At 44.1% G+C, this 19,834-nt stretch overlaps 1 protein-coding gene across 1 annotated transcript in view; it reads right to left on the reverse strand.

Moving 5' to 3' along the window:
* LOC307210195 (inter-alpha-trypsin inhibitor heavy chain H3-like) overlaps window positions 1-7,308 on the reverse strand; it is a 66,365-nt gene extending 59,057 nt beyond the window's left edge. The window contains exons 1-9 of the mRNA XM_079965765.1: window positions 7,219-7,308; window positions 6,362-6,522; window positions 5,880-5,984; window positions 4,123-4,285; window positions 3,911-4,021; window positions 3,672-3,800; window positions 1,594-1,710; window positions 750-918; window positions 79-204 (exon numbers count right to left, since the gene is read on the reverse strand). Of these exons, the coding sequence (XP_079821891.1) occupies window positions 79-204; window positions 750-918; window positions 1,594-1,710; window positions 3,672-3,800; window positions 3,911-4,021; window positions 4,123-4,285; window positions 5,880-5,984; window positions 6,362-6,522; window positions 7,219-7,293 (1,156 nt within the window). The 5' untranslated portion in view covers window positions 7,294-7,308. The remainder of the gene's footprint in view (window positions 1-78; window positions 205-749; window positions 919-1,593; window positions 1,711-3,671; window positions 3,801-3,910; window positions 4,022-4,122; window positions 4,286-5,879; window positions 5,985-6,361; window positions 6,523-7,218) is intronic.
* Window positions 7,309-19,834: the final 12,526 nt, after the last annotated feature.

The raw sequence follows: 19,834 nt of genomic DNA on the forward strand, positions 1-19,834 counted from the left end.
TTGATAAGTATGCATTAAAAATAAAAAATATAAATGAAAATAATAGCAGAATGTGTGGCTTTGCTGTTTCTAACTCACCAGTAGTAGGTTGACCGTCTGTCAGCAAAATTATCATGGAAATGCTTTGGTCTGGCAATAGCTCAGCTGTGGTGTCTTTGTCCAGTGAGTGTATAGCCTTCTGAAGAGCACCATTAATATCTGTTGCTGTAATGGGAAAGAAAACAGGTCAGTGGATTTGACCAGAGATTTATATTGTTCTTCAGAGATCTAGTGAGGATGCTTCAAAGGTATGGAGGGAGAGAGACAGCCAGGGCCATCCCAACAGTTAGACAGTCTTGAAAAGGCAGCCAGTTAATGGTTATTTCATTTCTTATTTGCAATATTGTGAAATCCAGTCCATGAGTTTTGAACATACAAAGAAGACAAACACAAAAGAAATAAATGCAAAGTTACTGAAATCACTGGGTACAGTCAATAGTTTCACAACTGAATTAAGAGAAACAGGCAAATTAATTTCATTCAATCTTAATGTTGCTCTTAAATAAATAAATAAATAAATAAATAAAGGCTTTATTTTCACCCAGCCAATGTTTTATGTGTGTTCCAGTTTGCCAAGGTCTGGCAGAGCTTTAACCCAGGCCTTAGAAAAATGCTCTAGAAACTAGGCGCTAGGGTGGATAATGCAGTGAGCATTTCTGATTAAAACTCTGCTGAAAAACTTGACAAGTCTGTTCAGTTGACAAACTTACTTCCTCCAGGAGAAATGGTCTCAACATGTCGTTTAGCCCGTTCCACGTTCTCCTCTGTAGCTTGCAACAAAGATGAAGTCCATAACCTCACAGTTCCACTAAAGAGAACTAAACTAAAGTAATCTTCAGGATTAAGGTCTTCCAAAATCTTTTTCATTGCCTCTTTTGTCTATAAAAAGTAATAAAGCAATGTGTGGCTGGTTTCAGACTGTAGTAGAATTTACATGCTCTGCAGCTGGTCTTCTAAAGTAAATTCAGTCAAGAGAAGGTTTGGCAATGTGTCATTACACATCATGTACTGCTGTACCTCTCTTGCCCCTTGAGATTCCTCCCAGAAAGGCAATTCTAGGGTTGTAGCAATAGGGGTGTTGCATCTCCAGTGCTTTATGCACACACAGACCCAACTGATTTCCAGAATGTGGCCTAGCTTTTCCTGGGAGATGCTTGAGGTGCTACAAAAGCCAGCAAAACCTATTGTACCAGTGAGAGAACAACGGAATGTGTGGACCCTGGGAATTGGCAGTCCTACAATACTGCTTTCCTTACTTTAAAGGCTATCTTGCATAAACAGCCAAGGAGGCAGTGGGCTTGAAAAATAGGACAGGGACTAAGTCCAAACTACTGTAAATGAGCAAGGCTCTAAGGAGCTAAAACACTTGTTCTTATGTGCCTCAGCTCTCAAATCTCAAAGAGAGGAGCAGTTTGGTCCTGCTGTGGGATAGCAGACTCAATAAAGATTCATTGTGACTGTCAAAGAGATACTGCTATTGTCACTGGTAATTAACATACCGTTGGCATAGCATGGCACAAACACTAGAACATTTTCTATTTAGAAAAACATTACCTGCTGCATTTTCTTCCCCCCCATAGATCCACTCGTGTCTATGACAAAGACCACGTTTTTGGGAAATGCTGACATTTGACTGGGTGCAAAATAATGCACAAAATATCCATTAACAATCTGAAAACAAAATAAGTGGTATTAAGGTATTACACATTCATATCACAACACAGCAGTGTATAAAATAACTCAAACTATGGAACTTGCTCACACCGGTAGCCATGATGGCCACCACCTTGGATGCTTTTAAAAGAGGATTAGACAAATTCATAGAGGATAAGGCTACTGATGGCCACAATGGCTATTTTCTGCCTCCACAGCTTCTGAATGCCAGAAACCACAGGAGGAAAGAGTGTTCTTGTGCTCAGATCCTGCTTACTGGTTTCCCATAGGCAACTGTTCAGCCACTGTGAGAAACAGAAAGCTAGGCTACAGGGGCCATTGGCTTTCTCCACCAGGTTTTTCTTATGCTCTTGCTTTCTTATGACCACATGTCAATTCAACTATATCATGCGCACAAAAACCCACTGTATGAGCAGTACAACCAACCCTTTAAATGTAGGCTAATCCAGCCTCATATAACCAGCATGCTTGAATCTAATCAATGCAAGAAGGGGTTAAGGTCATAGAGTAACCTTGCAGGTTTAGCCTATGTAACCCCCTCACATTGGAAGGAAATACGTAACCAAGCTTTTGTTCCGTCTGTCTACATGTGAACATGGGTGTGTGAGGAGCTTTGAGCTGCAGCCTCTTTTGTTTGAGACAAGTATGGAGTCTGAAACAAACATTTTCCTATACCAATAGTTCAGGACAGGCATAGGCAAACTTAGCCCTCCAGATGTTTTTGGCCTACAACTCCCATGATCCCCAGCTAACAGGACCAGTGGTCCGGGATGATGGGAAATGTAGTTCCAAAACATTTGGAGGGCTAAGTTTGCCTATGCCTGGTTTAGGAACTTTTACCATTTTGTAACCAAGCTACATTTTGCTGCCTCTGCGTCTTTTCTGAATGCTTTATAGTAAGGCACATTTATCTGACCCAAGGAGAGTTTGTAAGTACAGTGGTACCTTGGGTTAAGAACTTAATTCGTTCTGGAGGTTCATTCTTAACCTGAAACTGTTCTCAACCTGAGGTACCACTTTAGCTAATGGGGCCTCCCACTTCTGCTGCGCCGCTGCCGCACAATTTCTTTTCTCATCCTGAAGCAAAGTTCTTAACCCGAGGTACTATTTCTGGGTTTGCGGAGTCTGTAACCTGAAGCGTATGTAACCTGAAGCGTCTGTAACCCGAGGTACCACTGTCAACCATTTTTATAATTTACCAAATGTGGTCTTTTTCTATGCCAAGGGAAGTGGAAAAAAAGGACATTTTAAAGGACATTTCGGAATTCGCGGAAAAGGGCACGTTTTAAGGATTTACATCCTATATTTTTACACTTTGCTTTACTGCATGTTTTGCCATGTTAAATCTCTGCTGGAGTTCTCTCTTGTCCCAAACTTCGATCTTGACTTTCAGGAATTTTTTAGCAGATGAATTGAAGACAAAGCAATTAGCAGGGGAAACCTACATAGGTCTACTGAAAAGTAAGTCCCATTGAGTTCAACAGGGCTTTCTCCCAGGTAAGTGAGCATAGAATTTCAGCTTAAACCAGCCTTTTAGATAAACACATCCACTTTAGTGCTATGTCAACAGGGTTTGTGTTCCTAGAGATACAATATTTGTCTTTTAAACTGAGATTAGAGACCCTTTGCCTTTGCAGTTAGTTTTCTGTGGTGAAATTACTGTAGGGATGTCCTTAGATTACATGAAGACTAGGAAAATGAGAAGCCAACAACTGTTTGTCTAAAGGAAGTTGCTGTTCTCTTTCTTACTAAAGAACCTGGAAAACTGACTGGAATATCTAAATCTCAGGAAGAAGATTATGGTACAATTCAGTTCTGGTTCTTTTTCAAACAAAAGTTTAGGGGTTGCTGCCTGAAACTAAGATTATACAATTTGTAAATAGGCCTTTTCCTATGCCCCCCCCCCCTGAATTTAGCTAAGTGATGCCTATTACTCTGAATTCTCAGTATTTTTTTACCTGTATATCACCTGCAGTCTCACTCCTTTTAACATCATAACGTATGAGAAAATCTCCATCGAGCAGTGTGTCATCCAGTCCAGGGGTTTTTCTTTGTTGATCTATGGTTGGTTTAAATGAAATGTGGGCCTAAATAAGAGCCACAAAAGCAAACAATCAGTCAAACAAGAATAGGAGGGCCGGTGATTTTTCTTTTTTTAAAAAAGCATGCTAAGTCTTGTAGTCCCTATAATGCATACCTTTGTCTCATTCTGCACCTTTGTTAGAGCATTGTTCAGTTCATTGGTGATGAAAGTGCTCTCAGTTTCCAATGCACTTATACCTTGTGGTTCAAATATGTGGGTGTCAATCTGAAGAAAATAAAAAGATTCTTCAGAGTCATAACCTTCAGCTACAACATGGGGCCAGCAATTGGTGTCATTTATAGTAAGAGCCTCTTCCAAGAATTTACCTGAAAGTGTTTAACAAGTTGTTTGGGCTTGACCTTGATCAGCAGTTCGTACTTTCCCAGCTTTCGCTTTAGAAGTTCCTCGTATGTGAGTTCAAAGTTAACTTTGGCAGCTGCTGCAACATTGACTGAAACACGAAACTGTTCTAGTTTTCTTCCAGTTGATCTGAAGGGAAATGAGGAATTTAGGCTTTATGCAAGAATTTGGCAGCTCATGCTCAAGTTTGTCTGGGAAATGAACTCTTGAGTGATATTAAGTTGTGGACATCCACTAGCAGAATGGACTTCCGCGTGCCACGAGATGTTTCCTTTATCTCCTTCCCCTGCAGATGCTGTTTGTTTCCCACAAATCTTTTCCTGAAGAAGAATGAGAAGTCCCACTACATGAGTAGAAGTCAACTCACGTGGTACTGGATTTCGAAGTAGTGTAGTATACTTGTACTGATATGGGAGTGGAGATGCTGAAGGCAGGGCTCTTATACTTTTAATAGTTGTGTATAAGAGGGAATTCTGACAGGTGTAGTTTATCTTGTAGAGGAAAATGGCACCAGTGGTGTCTTTCATTCCTCCACGGAGTGCTGAAACAGCAGGATCCAAAGCACCAGGGATCCATGGAAATTGACTTTTCTAGAGCACCTGAATAGGGATGTTAAGAGCTCTGCATGCTACCTGTCCCTGGTCACCCTGTGGATAAGACACTGCTGAACTTCCAAAAACTTGGGACATGACATTTCTAGAACACCTTGTGTCTTTTTGGAATAATAAGAGCCTCTCAGAAATGACAGTCTCCAAGGATCCTTGCTGGGGGAAAACTTCTCAGGGAAACAACAGTCAATTCACGATGCAGCTGAACATTATCATTTGTAAAGTTCATATTTGAAATATTTGAACTTCAGTGACATCACTATGCAATACAAGTGAGGGTTTGATATGGTGTCTGTAACCCTTAGCGGGTCTACTTCATGAAAGCCACCAACAGCTCTTTTAGATCGATTATAATCTAGTCAAATCTACACTGTCTAGAATATTATAATTTGGGCATAGTGCTGGGACTGTAAAATGGAGATAGAGTGAATTGAGACTTAGGTTCTAAGAATATTGGGTTGGATCTGCAACTGTGTGAGCATAATGCCACTTGCATGATGGGATCTTTCACCTCCTTTGCTCTGAAGCCCCTGAAAGCCCTTTCTGGGATGTGAGGAGACCGTTGTAAACAGTACAGCTGCTACACAGTAAACTGCAGTGGGAAATGGAGCCCTGTTCTCGCAAGGTCCCTTCACTTTATTTTCACAATCCAGCCTTTCATTGCTGCTGTCCCAAGCCACAGCTTACACTGAGGGCACCTGACATTTAGGAGAGGTTTCTGAGCAGGTGCAAGGCAAGAGAGACAGAGGCAGAAGAGACCTAGTATATCAGCAGAACTTTGGCTCCAACCCATCTTGTCCATAATGTTTTGCTGAATGATCACAGTTGGCCTGCATTTAGGGACAATTTTGCTCACAACATCAGGTTTGGTGACTATTTCTTTTCGTCTTTCCCTTTGGTATTGTTGTGTGATTATTTGATCAACATGTTTGGTCTAGTGTGCATTTACTTGACCCGCTTCAGCTTTGGGGAATGATGTCAGCGGTGCTAAGAAGTAGTGGCAATGTCTAGTAAAGCAGTTGGTGTAAGCCACTTTCCAAATATTCCTATACACTTCTATCCTCTCTATGGCTTTACCCATGACTGCAATGGTGGCAGCGGGGGGAGTTGCTTACTTGACCAGTCCAGCACTCTGTCCTTGTGAAACCGCAGCATCATACTGATCTTGTGCAGATTTCTTCTCCTTGATTATTCCAGGATATGTTTCTCCATCTATTGTCCTTAAAAAACAGTGTTTTGAACAGTTAAAGTCATTAGAAAGAGGTAATGTCCTCTTATGCCCCTGTCCTCTTCTGCAGCCCATCTATTCCTCCCAAAAAACTGCTCTGGAGTTGGGGGGACCCTTCAGAACCATGTGGGAGGTGATGTTGGGGGAAGGTGAATTCAGTTTCAGTAAGACTCTGCTTTTATATATTAAAAGGTGAAAATTGCCCCCCCCTTCCACTCATTGGGACGTTCTGTTGATGGCACTGGAACAGCTTATTGGTTGCAACTCACTTCCTCAGCTGGAAGAAGCCCTTCCATTCACAGAATAGCTGGGCTGGAGCAATCTTTCTAACTTTTAAGAGGCCCCAGACATGAGCTTACAAAGCCTTACATGCTAAAGTTTGTGATGAAAGCTGACTTGGGTAACTCCACTTCAAAAAGAGCCTCCTTGGATTCATTTGCTCTGTTGACAACTCTGCTGGTGATTACTGTGTGGGCATATCGTGAGGTAACTTTGCAGTCCACATGCAGGCTGTAGATTTCGATGGCATTCTGGAGAAGAAGAGGAAAAGATTCTCTGAATTCTGACAAACTTCTTCCACACCAAATGTATTATTGTATGGCAAGATTTCATCAGCTCATTTAGTTGTCAGAGCAAGGAGAGAGTGCATTCATTAGGCTTCCACTCTGGCAGATGATGTTCATGCTCCTGCCCTAAAAAATTGCCCCCTCTACTATGCCACTGGTCAGGTCAGAAGTCCACCTAGCTCACTGTTGTCCTACACTGATTGGCAGGCTCTAGAAAACCTGGAACCCCTGGCATGCATAGCAGATACTCTTAACACGGAGTTATTATAAATTAAATTAGTAGTTTATATACTCCCATCAGTATTTAACACAACCAGTTTAATAGCAATATTAACTAAATTAGGGTTAAAATCATACATGAATTAGATTCCCAACCCCCTCTTTTTTCATGTTTCCGAACTGCATTCGGTAACATGATAAAAAGAGGGGGAGGGGGATCTAATTCATGAGTAGTCTACTGATGTGAATATTTTAAGGTCAGGGAAAGTAGTCATGGAAATCTGCTACCCAAGAATAAGGACTTCCCAATACGTGCCATCACCCCAAACCCCACATGAAATTAAGTTCTTTAAAAAATATGGATATTGCAAATTTATGTACATTTCCCCAATATTCTAAAGACAAATGAGACATCTCTAATTCAGAAAAAGGGACAATTACCTCAGGTGCCGCAGGTTCCACAAATACTTGTAGTGAAGAAAAAAACAGCCAAGCGACAAAAAAATGCCTGTCCATTTTGGATGTGACAAATCCACAGAAGTGAAGTCTTTTATACAAAAGAGTTAATGAACGACTAACGTCTGAGGGACTTTGTGGACTGATGAAGCCTAATATTTACCCACTGAATCAGAACAATATTCTTGAAACAGAACATCCCCCATCCTGCCAATGTCACCAATCTTGTCAAGCAAGTGAATGGAAAATCTGTGTTCTACCCAATATTTACCCACTGAATCAGAACAATATTCTTGAAACAGAACATCCCCCATCATGCCGATGTCGCCAATCTTGTCAAGCAAGTGAATGGAAAATCTGTGTTCTACCCAATATGTCTGCATTACCAAAAATATATGAGTGACTTCCCCCTTTCCTATGGTTTTAAGAAAGTCCAGTTCTATAAAAATTTGCAGAATATAAATCACAGAATATAATAATGGTTTTTAAAATAATAATAATTCCATAAAGAAAATTTGTGCAGTATACAGTCAAACCACAGTTCTCAAACGGCTCGATTTTTTACCATTTCAGCTCCTAAACGCCAAAAACCCGGAAGTAAATGCTCCGGTTTTCCATTTTTTTGGCAACCCGAACGTCCGACACGGCTTCCACTTGAGTACAAGAATCTCTTGCAACCAATCGGAAGCTGCGCCTTGGTTGTCAAACATTTTGGAAGTCGAATGGTCTTCCAGAACGGATTACGTTCGACAACCGAGGTTTGACTGCACAGGAAATTTGATCCTTGGATCCTGGATCCTATGTGGGCTAAGTCAGTCTCCTATCCCAGACAACAATAGCACTCAAATTAACAAGTGTGTCCAAATGTCCACATTAAATGAAGATCTGCCCACCACCTGTAGAACATTCACCCAGCAGACTGACAAGGAAGTAAACGAAGCACTAGGCAGCATGTGACCAACCGCATCATGATTGCATCAGTCACAGTGCAATTGTATACATGTCTACTCACAAGTAATCCCTGTTGAGCTCATGTGACATACTCCCAGGTAAATGTGTATAGCAGGGGAGGAGAACCTTTTGCAGGCCACGGGCCACATTCCCTCGAAGGCAACGTTCCAACCACATCTTTCCATCTAGGCAAGCAAGAGGCATGGTACACAGGTCAAGGACATCTCCTAGCAAAAATACTCAAGAACAGCAGGAGGGGAGGTTGTGGCCATCACCTACCCATCCCTTAAAGGGTATTCTGTTAAAGGAATCTGGTGGTCGTGGTTCCTGTCCGATGCCCAGGTAGTGGCTAGGGCCATGGAACAACCCTCTGGTGACTCTAGGGGAAAGCTTCCAGTTGATTTCCATCAACAAGCTCCCCCTACAGGTTGTTAACCCTTGTGTGACTCCCTGCAGGGTGGACAGGAGTCAAGTATAGTCTGTTCGGACCCAGTGCCTAAGCCAGCACCAGTCACATTCTGTAACCAATAAAGTTGTGGCCTTTTTTAGCCCATTAACCTAAAATACTTATCCCATGTGTCTTGTCGTTGTTGTTGTTGTTTAGTCGATTAGTCATGTCCGACTCTTCATGACCCCATGGACCAGAGCACGCCAGGCACTCCTGTCTTCCACTGCCTCCCGCAGTTTGGTCAGACTCATGTTAGTCGCTTCGAGAACACTGTCCAACCATCTCATCCTCTGTTGTCCCCTTCTCCTTGTGCCTTCAATCTTTCCCAACATCAGGGTCTTTTCCAGGGAGTCTTCTCTTCTCATGAGGTGGCCAAAGTATTGGAGCCTCAGCTTCACGATCTGTCCTTCCAGTGAGCACTCAGGGCTTATTTCCTTAAGAATGGATAGGTTTGATCTTCTTGCAGTCCATGGGACTCTCAAGAGTCTCCTCCAGCACCATAATTCAAAAGCATCATTTCTTCGGCGATCAGCCTTCTTTATGGTCCAGCTCTCACTTCCATATATCACTACTGGGAAAACCATGGCTTTAACTATACGGACTTTTGTTGGCAAGGTGATGGCTCTGCTTTTTAAGATGCTGTCTAGGTTTGTCATTGCTTTTCTCCCAAGAACCAGGCGTCTTTTAATTTCATGACTGCTGTCATCGGCAGTGATCATGGAGCCCAAGAAAGTAAAATCTCTCACTGCCTCCATTTCTTCCCCTTCTATTTGCCAGGAGGTGATGGGACCAGTGGCCGTGATGTTTGTTTTTTTGATGTTGAGCTTCAGACCATATTTTGCGCTCTCCTCTTTCACCCTCATTAAAAGGTTCTTTAATTCCTCCTCACTTTCTGCCATCAAGGTTGTGTCATCTGCATATCTGAGGTTGTTGATATTTCTTCCGGCAATCTATGTCATCTGCATATCTGAGGTTGTTGATATTTCTTCCGGCAATCTTAATTCCGGCTTGGGATTCATCCAGTCCAGCCTTTCGCATGATGAATTCTGTATATAAATTAAATAAGCAGGGAGACAATATATAGCCTTGTCGTACTCCTTTCCCAATTTTTAATCAATCAGTTGTTCCATATCCATAGCTTCCTTTCCCACATAGAGATTTCTCAGGAGACAGATGAGGTGATCAGGCACTCCCATTTCTTTAAGAACTTGCCATAGTTTGCTGTGGTCAATGCAGTGAAATGCATTTCCGTAGTCAATGAAAGAGAAGAAGATGTGTTTCTGGAACTCTCTAGCTTTCTCCATAATCCAGCGCATGTTTGCAATTTGGTCTCTGGTTCCTCTGCCCCTTCGAAATCCAGCTTGCACTTTTGGGAATTCTCAGTCCACTTACTGCTTAAGCTTCATTGTAGAATTTTAAGCATAACCTTGCTAGTGTGTGAAATGAGTGCAATTGTGGGGTAGTTGGAGGATTCTTTGGCACTGCCCTTCTTTGGGATTGGGATGTAGACTAATCTTCTCCAATCCTCTGGCCACTGCTGAGTTTTCCAAATTTGCTGGCATTTTGAGTGTAGCACCTTAACAACATCATATTTTAAAATTTTAAATAGCTCAGCTGGAATATCATCACTTCCACTGGCCTTGTTATTAGCAATGCTTTCTAAGGCCCATTTGACTTCACTCTCCAGGATTTCTGGCTCAAGGTCAGCAACCATACTATCTGGGGTATATGAGACATCCGTTTCTTTCTGGTATAATTCCTCTGTGTATTCTTGCCACCTCTTCTTGATGTCTTCTGCTTCTGTTAGGTCCTTACCACTTTTGTCCTTTATTATGGCAATCTTTGAACGAAATGTTCCTTTCATATCTCCAATTTTCTTGAACAGATCTCTGGTTCTTCCCATTCTGTTGTTTCCCTCTATTTCTTTGCATTGCTCATTTAAGAAGGCCTTCTTGTCTCTCCTTGCTCTTTTTTGGAAATCTGCATTCAATTTCCTGTATCTTTCAGTATCTCCCTCGCATCTTGCTTGCCTTCTCTCCCTTCGTTGGACAGCCACTTTGCTTTCTGGCATTTCCTTTTCATTGGGTTGGTTTTAGTTGCTGCCTCCTGTATAATGTTACGAGCCTCCATCCATAGTTCTTCAGGCACTTTGTCCACCAAATCTAAATCCTTAAACCTGTTCCTCACTTCCACTGTGTATTCATAAGTTTATATGCCTGGAAATGAAAGGAAAGTCCAATGCTGTAAAGAAAAATATTGCTTAGGAACCTGGAATGTAAGAACCATGAACCTTGGTAAATTGGAGGTGGTCAAAAATGAGATGGCAAGAATAAATATTGACATCCTGGGCATCAGTGAACTAAAATGGACAGGAATGGGTGAATTCGGTTCAGATGACCATCATATCTCCTTCTGTGGGCAAGAAACCCGTAAAAGAAATGGAGTGGCCCTCATAGTCAACAAAAGAGTGGCGAAAGCTGTACTGGGATGCAATCTCAAAAATGATAGAATGATCTCGATACGAATCCAAGGCAGACCTTTTAACATCACAGTAATCCAAGTTTATGCACCAACCGCTGGTGCTGAAGAAACTGAAATTGGCCAATTCTATGAAGACTTACAACACCTTATAGAAATGACATCAAAGAAGGATGTTCTTCTCATAATGGGGGATTGGAATGCTAAAGTAGGGAGTCAAGAGATAAAAGGAACAACTGGCAAGTTTGGCCATGGAGTTCAAAACGAAGCAGGGCAAAGGCTAATAGAGTTCTGCCAAGAGAACAAGCTGGTCATCACAAACACTCTTCTCCAACAACACAAGAGATGACTCTACACATGGACCTCACCAGATGGGCAGAAGCCAAAGATGGAGAAGCTCTATACAGTCAGCAAAAACAAGACCTGGAGCTGACTGTGGCTCAGATCATCAGCTTCTTATAGCAAAATTCAAGCTTAAACTGAAGAAAGTAGGAAAAACCACTGGGTTGGTAAGATACAATCTGAATCAAATCCCATGTGTCTTATTTCATCACAAAGCAGGGAGCGGGGCCTCGACTCACAACCAACATTTCAGGACAGTGAACAACTGACATCCACACCATGTACAAATTTATTCTGTAATAGAAAAATGAAAGGGCATATGTTGTTCTCAGAACATCACCAGCTTTAAAATAGAATCCCTAGCATATTTCTGGGCACACTTGAAAGTGCTAGTTTCATCCTTGAAAGACATTGCATCACAAGGACCACTTGCTTACATAAAGACCCACCAGGTAATTGAAGTCATAGGGAAAGTCTCTTCTTCTGTTGTCCTGCTGGCAGTGACTAAATGCTGGACCTGCTTGTTACTAGTGGCTTGCTTTTGGAATGCCCACTCCAGGGCAGTTTACCAGGCGCATCCTTCCTATGAGATTTAGGTGCCATGTCAAAACCATTCTTATTTGGGGTGTGTGCATCCCATCCTTTTAAGGAACCCTAACTTTCACTGTTTCATTTCTGCTAACGCTTTGCTTGTTTTCTAAGCAACTCCAAAAAATGTTCATTGACAGGTGGGATAGAAATATATCTGCTAAATAATGTTGCAGGAGTTGTCAGGGTACACATAGTGGCTGGCAAGTCTAACATCCTCTAGGACTGATGCCATCCTTTGCCCCAGACACTGAACATGGTCACTGATAGAACTTCCGCCTTCATTGATAAAAACATGATTTTGGGGGAAGGGTTGACATTTACTGACTACAAGGGATGTTTGTCCTCTGTTTCATCATATTTCAAAATGTAGTGACCCTTGACAAGCGTGGGAGGTTGTAGCAGCATGCAGGACTTTCTTAAATGTATCTGTGTAACTTACTCAATTTCCGATTATGTAAGCCCCAGAATTACCTAACTCCGGAGTTCAGTAACATGACAAGTTCAGTAACATTGCTGAGTTCAGTAACATGACAAGTCAATCAATCAATCAAACCTTTATTGCATTAGCATACAGCCATAGCAGGATGAAACAAAAATGCTATAGACAAGCAACCGAACAAAATTCAAAGCGATATTACTGGGGTTATGACATTTAAATTACCCTAAGACAATAATATAAAGATTTAGTTGCCAGGGCCGGGAAACTAGAATGCGGATGTATATAAAGCATAAAATGGCCCCAAAATAGGCTCGGCATATTAGGTTAAAAAGGTAATGAGAGAATTAAAACAGGTCCAGGTCTAGGACACACTACCCAGTCAGAGTAGATCTGAATTTCAAGGCCTGCACTATAAAGATTGCCATCCCACGTGAAACTTGGGGATTTGCGTCCACAAGAAGCGATTTCAAACAGTCTTCCTTAGATGTAATGGTGGACGGGATCAAGCGGAGGAGCTTAGTTCTTATTAGCTCATAAATAGGGCAGTAGAAAAAGAAATGTATGAAGTCCTCTACTTCATTCATTGTGCATGGACATAGACGCTGAGTAATAGGGGTCTTAGAATAAATCCCCTGCAGGAAGGCCGTGGGTATAGAATGGAAACGGGCCATGGTGAACGCTCTTCTCAAATTGGGCTCCGTCAGGTCTATCAAGTAGTTGGCAAGTGATCTTACCCCTTTCACTTTAGGGAGCCACATGGAGAGGCGAGCTGTGGTGGACTGTGCCCGGTCCATGGCCTCGTCTCTTGTAAGAATCCAGGCCCGGATTTTATGTTGGTCCCAAGCTGACAGCGTGAATGACAAGTCAATAACATGACAGCATCATCCCTTTGTGGCCCCATGCTCTTTTTTCACCCCTTGCATTTGAAAGCAGCGAATTATATACAGTTAGCGTCCCACTACTGATGGAAGACTGAGCCTTCCGAGAGTGGAACACCCTCCAATACGCAGTCTCTCCTGCAGCCCCCACCCCACTCCCCTGGTCTGCGTTGGAGGGTCAGGAGATCCTTCAAAATAGCTTGGGAGGTGGGGTTGGGTTGCAAGGAGGCAAGGGAAATAATAAAAAAGCCACCGGAATGTCAAGCGCTCAACAAACAATTAATGCTAGGATAATTGTTCTGAATTTCTTTACAGAGTACAATGTTCCACTGTGTAGTTAATCAAATCCCTTCTATTGTTATAGAACTGAGGGGTTCATTGTGCCTGGGAGTCTCAACCGTCTACAAAACTGGGGCCTATACAAGAGGAAACCAGTCCCCTTGTAATATGATGGCCCTAGCTGGCCCAGGCAATCTGCTGTTTAAAGGTCAAGCACCTATTCTCTCAGCTCTCAGCTCAAGGTTACATTATATCACTGAAAGGATAGCAGTAGACACTTACCACATTGCTTCATGACTTGATAGGTTTTGGATTTGATTTCCTGGTTGCCAGTGCTATTGTTGTCTGGGATAGGAGACTGACTTAGCTCACACAGCAGCACAGTGAAAGACATCTTGCCAAGATCCAAGGATTAAATTTCCTGTATAGTCAAACCTCGGTTGTTGAACGTAATCCGTTCCGGAAGACCGTTCGACTTCCAAAACATTCGACAAAAAAGGCGCAGCTTCCGATTGGTTGCAAGAGCTTCTTACATTCAAGCGGAAGCCGCATTGGATGTTCGTGTTCCATAAAACATTTAAAAACCGGAGCATTTACTTCTGGGTTTTTGACGTTCAGGAGCTGAAACATTCGAAAATGGAGCCATTTGAGAACCAAGGTTTGACTGTATACTGTACATGTGTTATCAAATTTTCTTTCTGGAAAGCATGTTCTCCATAACAGAGAGCACGTGTTGCGGTTGGGGAAACAGGCCACCCTGCAGTGACTAGGCAAATTTGGTGAGGAACCCAAGCCTTTAAGTGGTTAACTTTGGGTTGCTGGGGAGTTTTGATTGTTGCCAATTTGGAGGAGGGGTCAGAGTCTTTAAATACAGGGGCCAGACGTAGGACGTCCTCTTGGCCATTTTTGCACCGGATCACATGGAGCACTTGGACAATCTTCTCATTGTCTGGTTACATTTCTTTATTTCTTTATTTCCCCTTTCTTTTAATCCTCTCTAGTCCCTTAAATAATCTAACTCCCCCCCTTTTCCTGTTCGATTTCCCACCCCACCCCTTACCCTGCCCTGTGGGAAGATTCTCCCTATAGCCGTGGCTTGCCTTTCCCAATAGGGAAAGAGCCCCCGTTAGGGGCTTTCTTTCGCAAAAGGTTTCCCCCATTTCTCTCGTTGAAATTGTGGGGCTAGTCAGGGCTGTTCCCAGCTTAGCTGGAATCACTTTCGTTTATAGTATCCCCGAAGGTTGGCTTTAATTTGAGTGTGTGCAGCGCTGTTGGCCAAATTTTAAGCTAGCCTTGGGTGGGAGCACTAATTTGGCTTCCTTTAATATTGCTATGAGACTAAGATTCTCAAGAGCAGAAACAGGGAGGCCTATTCGGCCTGCACATTAACTTCCAAGCCTAAGTCTGCTACAGGTAGCAGTTAATTGTTAAGTCTCTGACACGTGACTCATTCTCGCTATAGGAATGTATCTGCTTGCAGGCCCAGTCACTTCTAATGTATATCTGAGGCAGACAGAGGGCCCCAGAGGCTCTCTGTGCCTCCAATGATTAGAGCACTCTGTATATGCTCTTGAACTATGCCATTTCTGAACAAGTTTATTTTCTTTAAGTTTGTTTTGCCCTGATAGTGGCGAATGCCATTTTAGAGACGAGCCATTGTGGCCTACTGGCTAAAGTGTAAGACTAGGACCTGGGAGACAGGGTTCATATCCCCCTCTTAGCCATTGTTATAACAAAACAAAACTAACTGCTCCTTTTAGGCTATTCTGTTGCTGGGTAGTTCTGCCCATTTGAGATAAAAGAACTTTGGGTTTTCGTGAAGAGGTGCTTCCCTCTAAAAGGGCAAGCAGGGGCACCTGGACAAGCTGTGGGCTACCTCAACTCTCCTATTTCACTGGAAACATTTATGCCTGGCCTAGCAGGTGATCCTAGGGCTTTGCCCTAGAATTTGATGGCCTGGAAGCGTTTCCGGCCTGAATTGTGTCCCCATGTGGTCTATAAGCATTGGTTTCACTGGGTCAGCGCATAGTGCCGGTAATGCCCAGGTTGCAGGATTGGTCCCTGTATGGGACAGCTGCATGCTCCCCCATTGCTCTACCTGGACACTTAGGTCCTTTTGGTGGTTACCTCACTGCGAGGGATGTAATGGGCGCCACATTTGCAATATGCAAGTGGGAGAAAGTACCTTTGCGTGCCCGCATTGCAGTTTGCTCTGTGCGTTGCAGGGCACGGCGCTGCACGGGCTGCAATTGCATTGCATTGCGTGAGAGATTTGCAGTTGCATTGCACGGGTGTGTGTGCATTGCACGGAGAGTGTGTTTGCATTGCACGGAGTGTGTTGTTGCATTGCACGGAGTGTGTTGTTGCAAAGTACGGAAGGTGCGGTTGCATTGCACAGGGTGTGTGTGTGTGTGTGCATTGCACGGAGTGTGTAGTTGCATTGCACGGAATGTGTGTGCATCGCATGGAGGGTGTAGTTGCATTGCACAGAGTCTGTTTTTTGCGTTGCACGGAGTGTGTGTGCATTGCACGGAGTGTGTAGTTGCATTGAACGGAGGGTGTGTGCAGTGCACGGAGTGTGTAGTTGCAGTGCACAGAGTGTGTAGTTGCATTGCATGGAGTGTAGTTCCATTGAACAGACTGTGTAGTTGCATTGCATGGAGGGCTTGTGTGTGCATTGCACGGAGTGTGTATTTGCATTGCACAGAGCGTGTTTTTTGCATTGCACGGAGTGTGTAGTTGCATTGAACGGAGTATGTAGTTGCATTGCATGGAGGGTTTGTGTGTGCATTGCACGGAGCGTGTTTTGCATTGCACGGAGTGTGTAGTTGCATTGCACAGAGTGTGTGTCGGAAAAGGAAGCTGGCTCGGCGGCAGCTTTGTCAGGACTTCTTTAGGGGTTCTGGCCAGCGTCGGCCTTGTAAATTTACATATCATGATGGCAGCACAAGATGCCCCCTGCCCAAGCGGGGGCTGGAAGCTGGCAAGCAATAGCTCAATACCTTTTGCCCTTATTCCCATTTTATTTAGGGATCCAGTGGATATCGTTGCTAAAACAAACCACTTGCCTATGGAGAAGCTGTCTGCCTTGAAGGAAGTTATTTTGTAATACTTCCTCTGTAGCAAGTGATGCTTCATCAGATCCGATCTTGCTGGGTCACTTAATTAATCTTCCCACTAGGCCAGGCTGCCTGCGGCCTGAGGTCCCCTTACCTTTGTGTATGCCTACCAAGTGTGGTGAAGGCAGATATCGGGCGATGGTAGCAATTCCTGAATGGATGCAATAGTAGTTCAGCATGGCAGGATACCTTGAACCCGCACAAGGATTTTCAGGTTCATGCTGGTGCTGCTGGATCTTTGCCCTTTGGTTTTATTTCAAGGGCCGCTGGTGTGCAAAGCTATGGCCTCAAGCCCGGTGTGGTGAGGCAATTATGTGACATAACTTTTCTTGAGTTTCCCCCCATTGTAGTAGCAGTTCACACGTGGCCCGAGGAGTTCAGTGACCATCGGATCTGCTTTTGGTCTGATAACCAGGTAGTGGTGAGCGTCTTGGCAAAACAGTCCTCACGCTCCAGCAGATTCTCCACCCCTCCGCTCACGCTTTTGAGCTGCGCCGCTTAAGGTTTAATATTGTGCTTTCTACTCTCCAAATTACTAGATCCTCTAATGATGTTGCTGACACTCTATCCCATTTTCAGATGAAGCGCTTCAGATCCTGGGCTCCAGACTCAGCTGTTGCCAGACTTTTCCAGACCACCTGTGGCATTTTGACAACAATTAGTATTTACAGAGAGCAGCAGCTTCCATTTCCCCTTCTGCTTTTAGCTCTTATGGGATGGCCTGGATGGATTTCTTAGCCTTAAGCTGGCAGTCCTCGGCCATTCAGATGAATTAGCCCCCATCCTCTGAGCAGATCCTGCAGTATTTGGTCCACCTGCTGCAGATTGGGCGTGCTGTTATAACTATCAGAATTCAGTCCGCTGCAATGTCTGTTACTCTGAAGCTTTAATTTTCAGAGACCCTTGTATAAAGTTTATAGTGCGCAGGGCCTTGGAAGGTTGGAATAGGCTCCAACCTCATAGGACAGCGGGCAGGAAGTTTGTCAATTTTACCTATGTAGTATCTGCAACAAGTTAAAACTTGTCTGCTGGTTAAGATCAAGGCGAGATTCCTTTCAGTAGTCCATTGCATTTTCGCACTGAGGGATGGGAAAATGGTTGTTGGTGCCAGCATGGGGCTGAGAGTCTGGAGGCTTATTGCTTCAGGACTTTTCTTGATCCTTTGGAGCTTGTCTTTAGAATCGGGAACTCTAAAACAGACTTAGTGGGCAGGAGTGCCACAATCAGGGTTCCCGCCACAAGTGAGGAGGGCCCTTGCCCAGTTATGGATAACAGAATATTTGGCTTTTTATTCCCTGGGGGCTGGCCCGCCCCTAGTGCATGAAAATGGGTTCCCGTTAGCCAGGCATCAATGTGCTTACGTCGTGCACCAGTTATTACGGCCTGCGGCTTGCTTACCGCTGAACATGCCTCATTCCTTTCGAATAGGACTGCTGAAAAGGCTGCAGACTGGGGGCCTGTCAGTAGACAGGATTGTGAATACGGGTCATTGGAAGTCTTACGCTGACAAGGGTTATATCAAGAAGTGTCAAATGATGTCTGTGCTGATGCTTGTCTGTTATTTCCTTTTTTCATAGGAGCAGCTGTGCACATTTGGGTCACAGCATCGTACACTAGGCTGGCAAGCAGGTTGACGAGTTTGGACTGGGGCGCCATCTCAGTCTTCCTGCCCATGTGAACATTTACTGGATGTCCAGATGGGGAATGCTTTGGGAGGAGATCCTTCCTTTGGTGTAGTCGAGTGTGACCTGTGCAGGTCCTCCCGCAGTGCTGGTGGTACAGCTGGGCGAGAATGTTTGCTGTCTTCATCCAGCATAAGTTTGCATTCCTGCATGCAAGAGGGCTTGGATTGAGTTGATGGCAGCTCTCCCTGGACTCAAAATAATTTAAGGCATTGGTTCAAGGTGGTCTGGAGGGGGGGTTGGAGCACATGTCCCCTCCAATGCACAAAGATATTCCATTAAGGGAATCCTAGGATTCGCTATGCTTTTGTCGACCCTTTTCGAGGGGTAGGGCCACACAAGAGTCCCTGGGAGCATTTGGGGGTGAGCTTGAGTCTGATCCTGTTTCATTGCTCCCCCACGCTGTTTATTTGTACTGACGATATGGTGGGGCCCAGTCGTCAGTGCTGCCCTGCTAAGGTCAGGTGCAGCTAGTCGGGAACCAATGCCTAGACAAACTACCACTGAGCAGGCCAGAAAGCATGTTAATAAGGCGGTGGACAATAGAATAAAATAAAGTAAATATAATAAAATAAAATAACAAATAAAATAAAATAGGTCCTTGCTTTAGGTGGTTCTGTAATATTGCACCCTGCTATTTTCTTCAAGGCTGTTGCCCTCTTTAGGGCAGATGGGGTGCATCTTTCCCCTAAGGGGAACGACACCTGGCGGGATGCGATTGCCTTGGGATTCTTTGCTCCCCCACAATGTTTGCTGGTACTGACGATATGGTGGGGCCCAGTCATCAGTGCTGCCCTGCTGAGGTCAGGTGCTGCTAGTCGTGAACCAATGAGGCCTCTGCTAAGGCATGAGAATGGTTTGCCCCTGTCAAGACACCAGTTTGCAAAGGTGATGCGTAAGGCGATTCTGGCTTGTGGCGGCACAGCACAAGGTTTCGCCCCCCATTCTTTTAGGATAGGGGCTGCCATGACAGCTGCCCACTGGGGCTTGTCAGCTGCCAGAATAAAGGATTTGGGTCGCTGGAAATCAAATGCGTTCAAAGGTTATGTTCGCTGACAATTGGTATCTTACACTGCTTTTATTTTATAGTTTTATTAGGTTTAGTGGTGGTCTGCATTTGGATGGTGGGGCACAGTATCGTCCATTGAGCTGGTGTCGCAGCACGGCAATCTGGATGGGGTCCAGATCTCGGCCTTCCTCCACACGTTCGGTTGTCCTGGCTGTCCAGACGAGGAATGCGCTGGTCAGAGTTCCTGCCAAGTATCCGGAGGCAGTTGCTCCTGGAGGGGCCGCCAGCTGCTATTGTGGTGCAGCTGGGCGAGAACGACATGGTGACCATGGACTGCTTGTCACTACGTGCTGCAATTTTGGGTGACCTGGAGACGCTGCGGGCA

Source organism: Podarcis cretensis, assembly GCF_951804945.1.
Source record: "Podarcis cretensis genome assembly, chromosome: 2".
Lineage (NCBI taxonomy): Eukaryota > Metazoa > Chordata > Lepidosauria > Squamata > Lacertidae > Podarcis > Podarcis cretensis.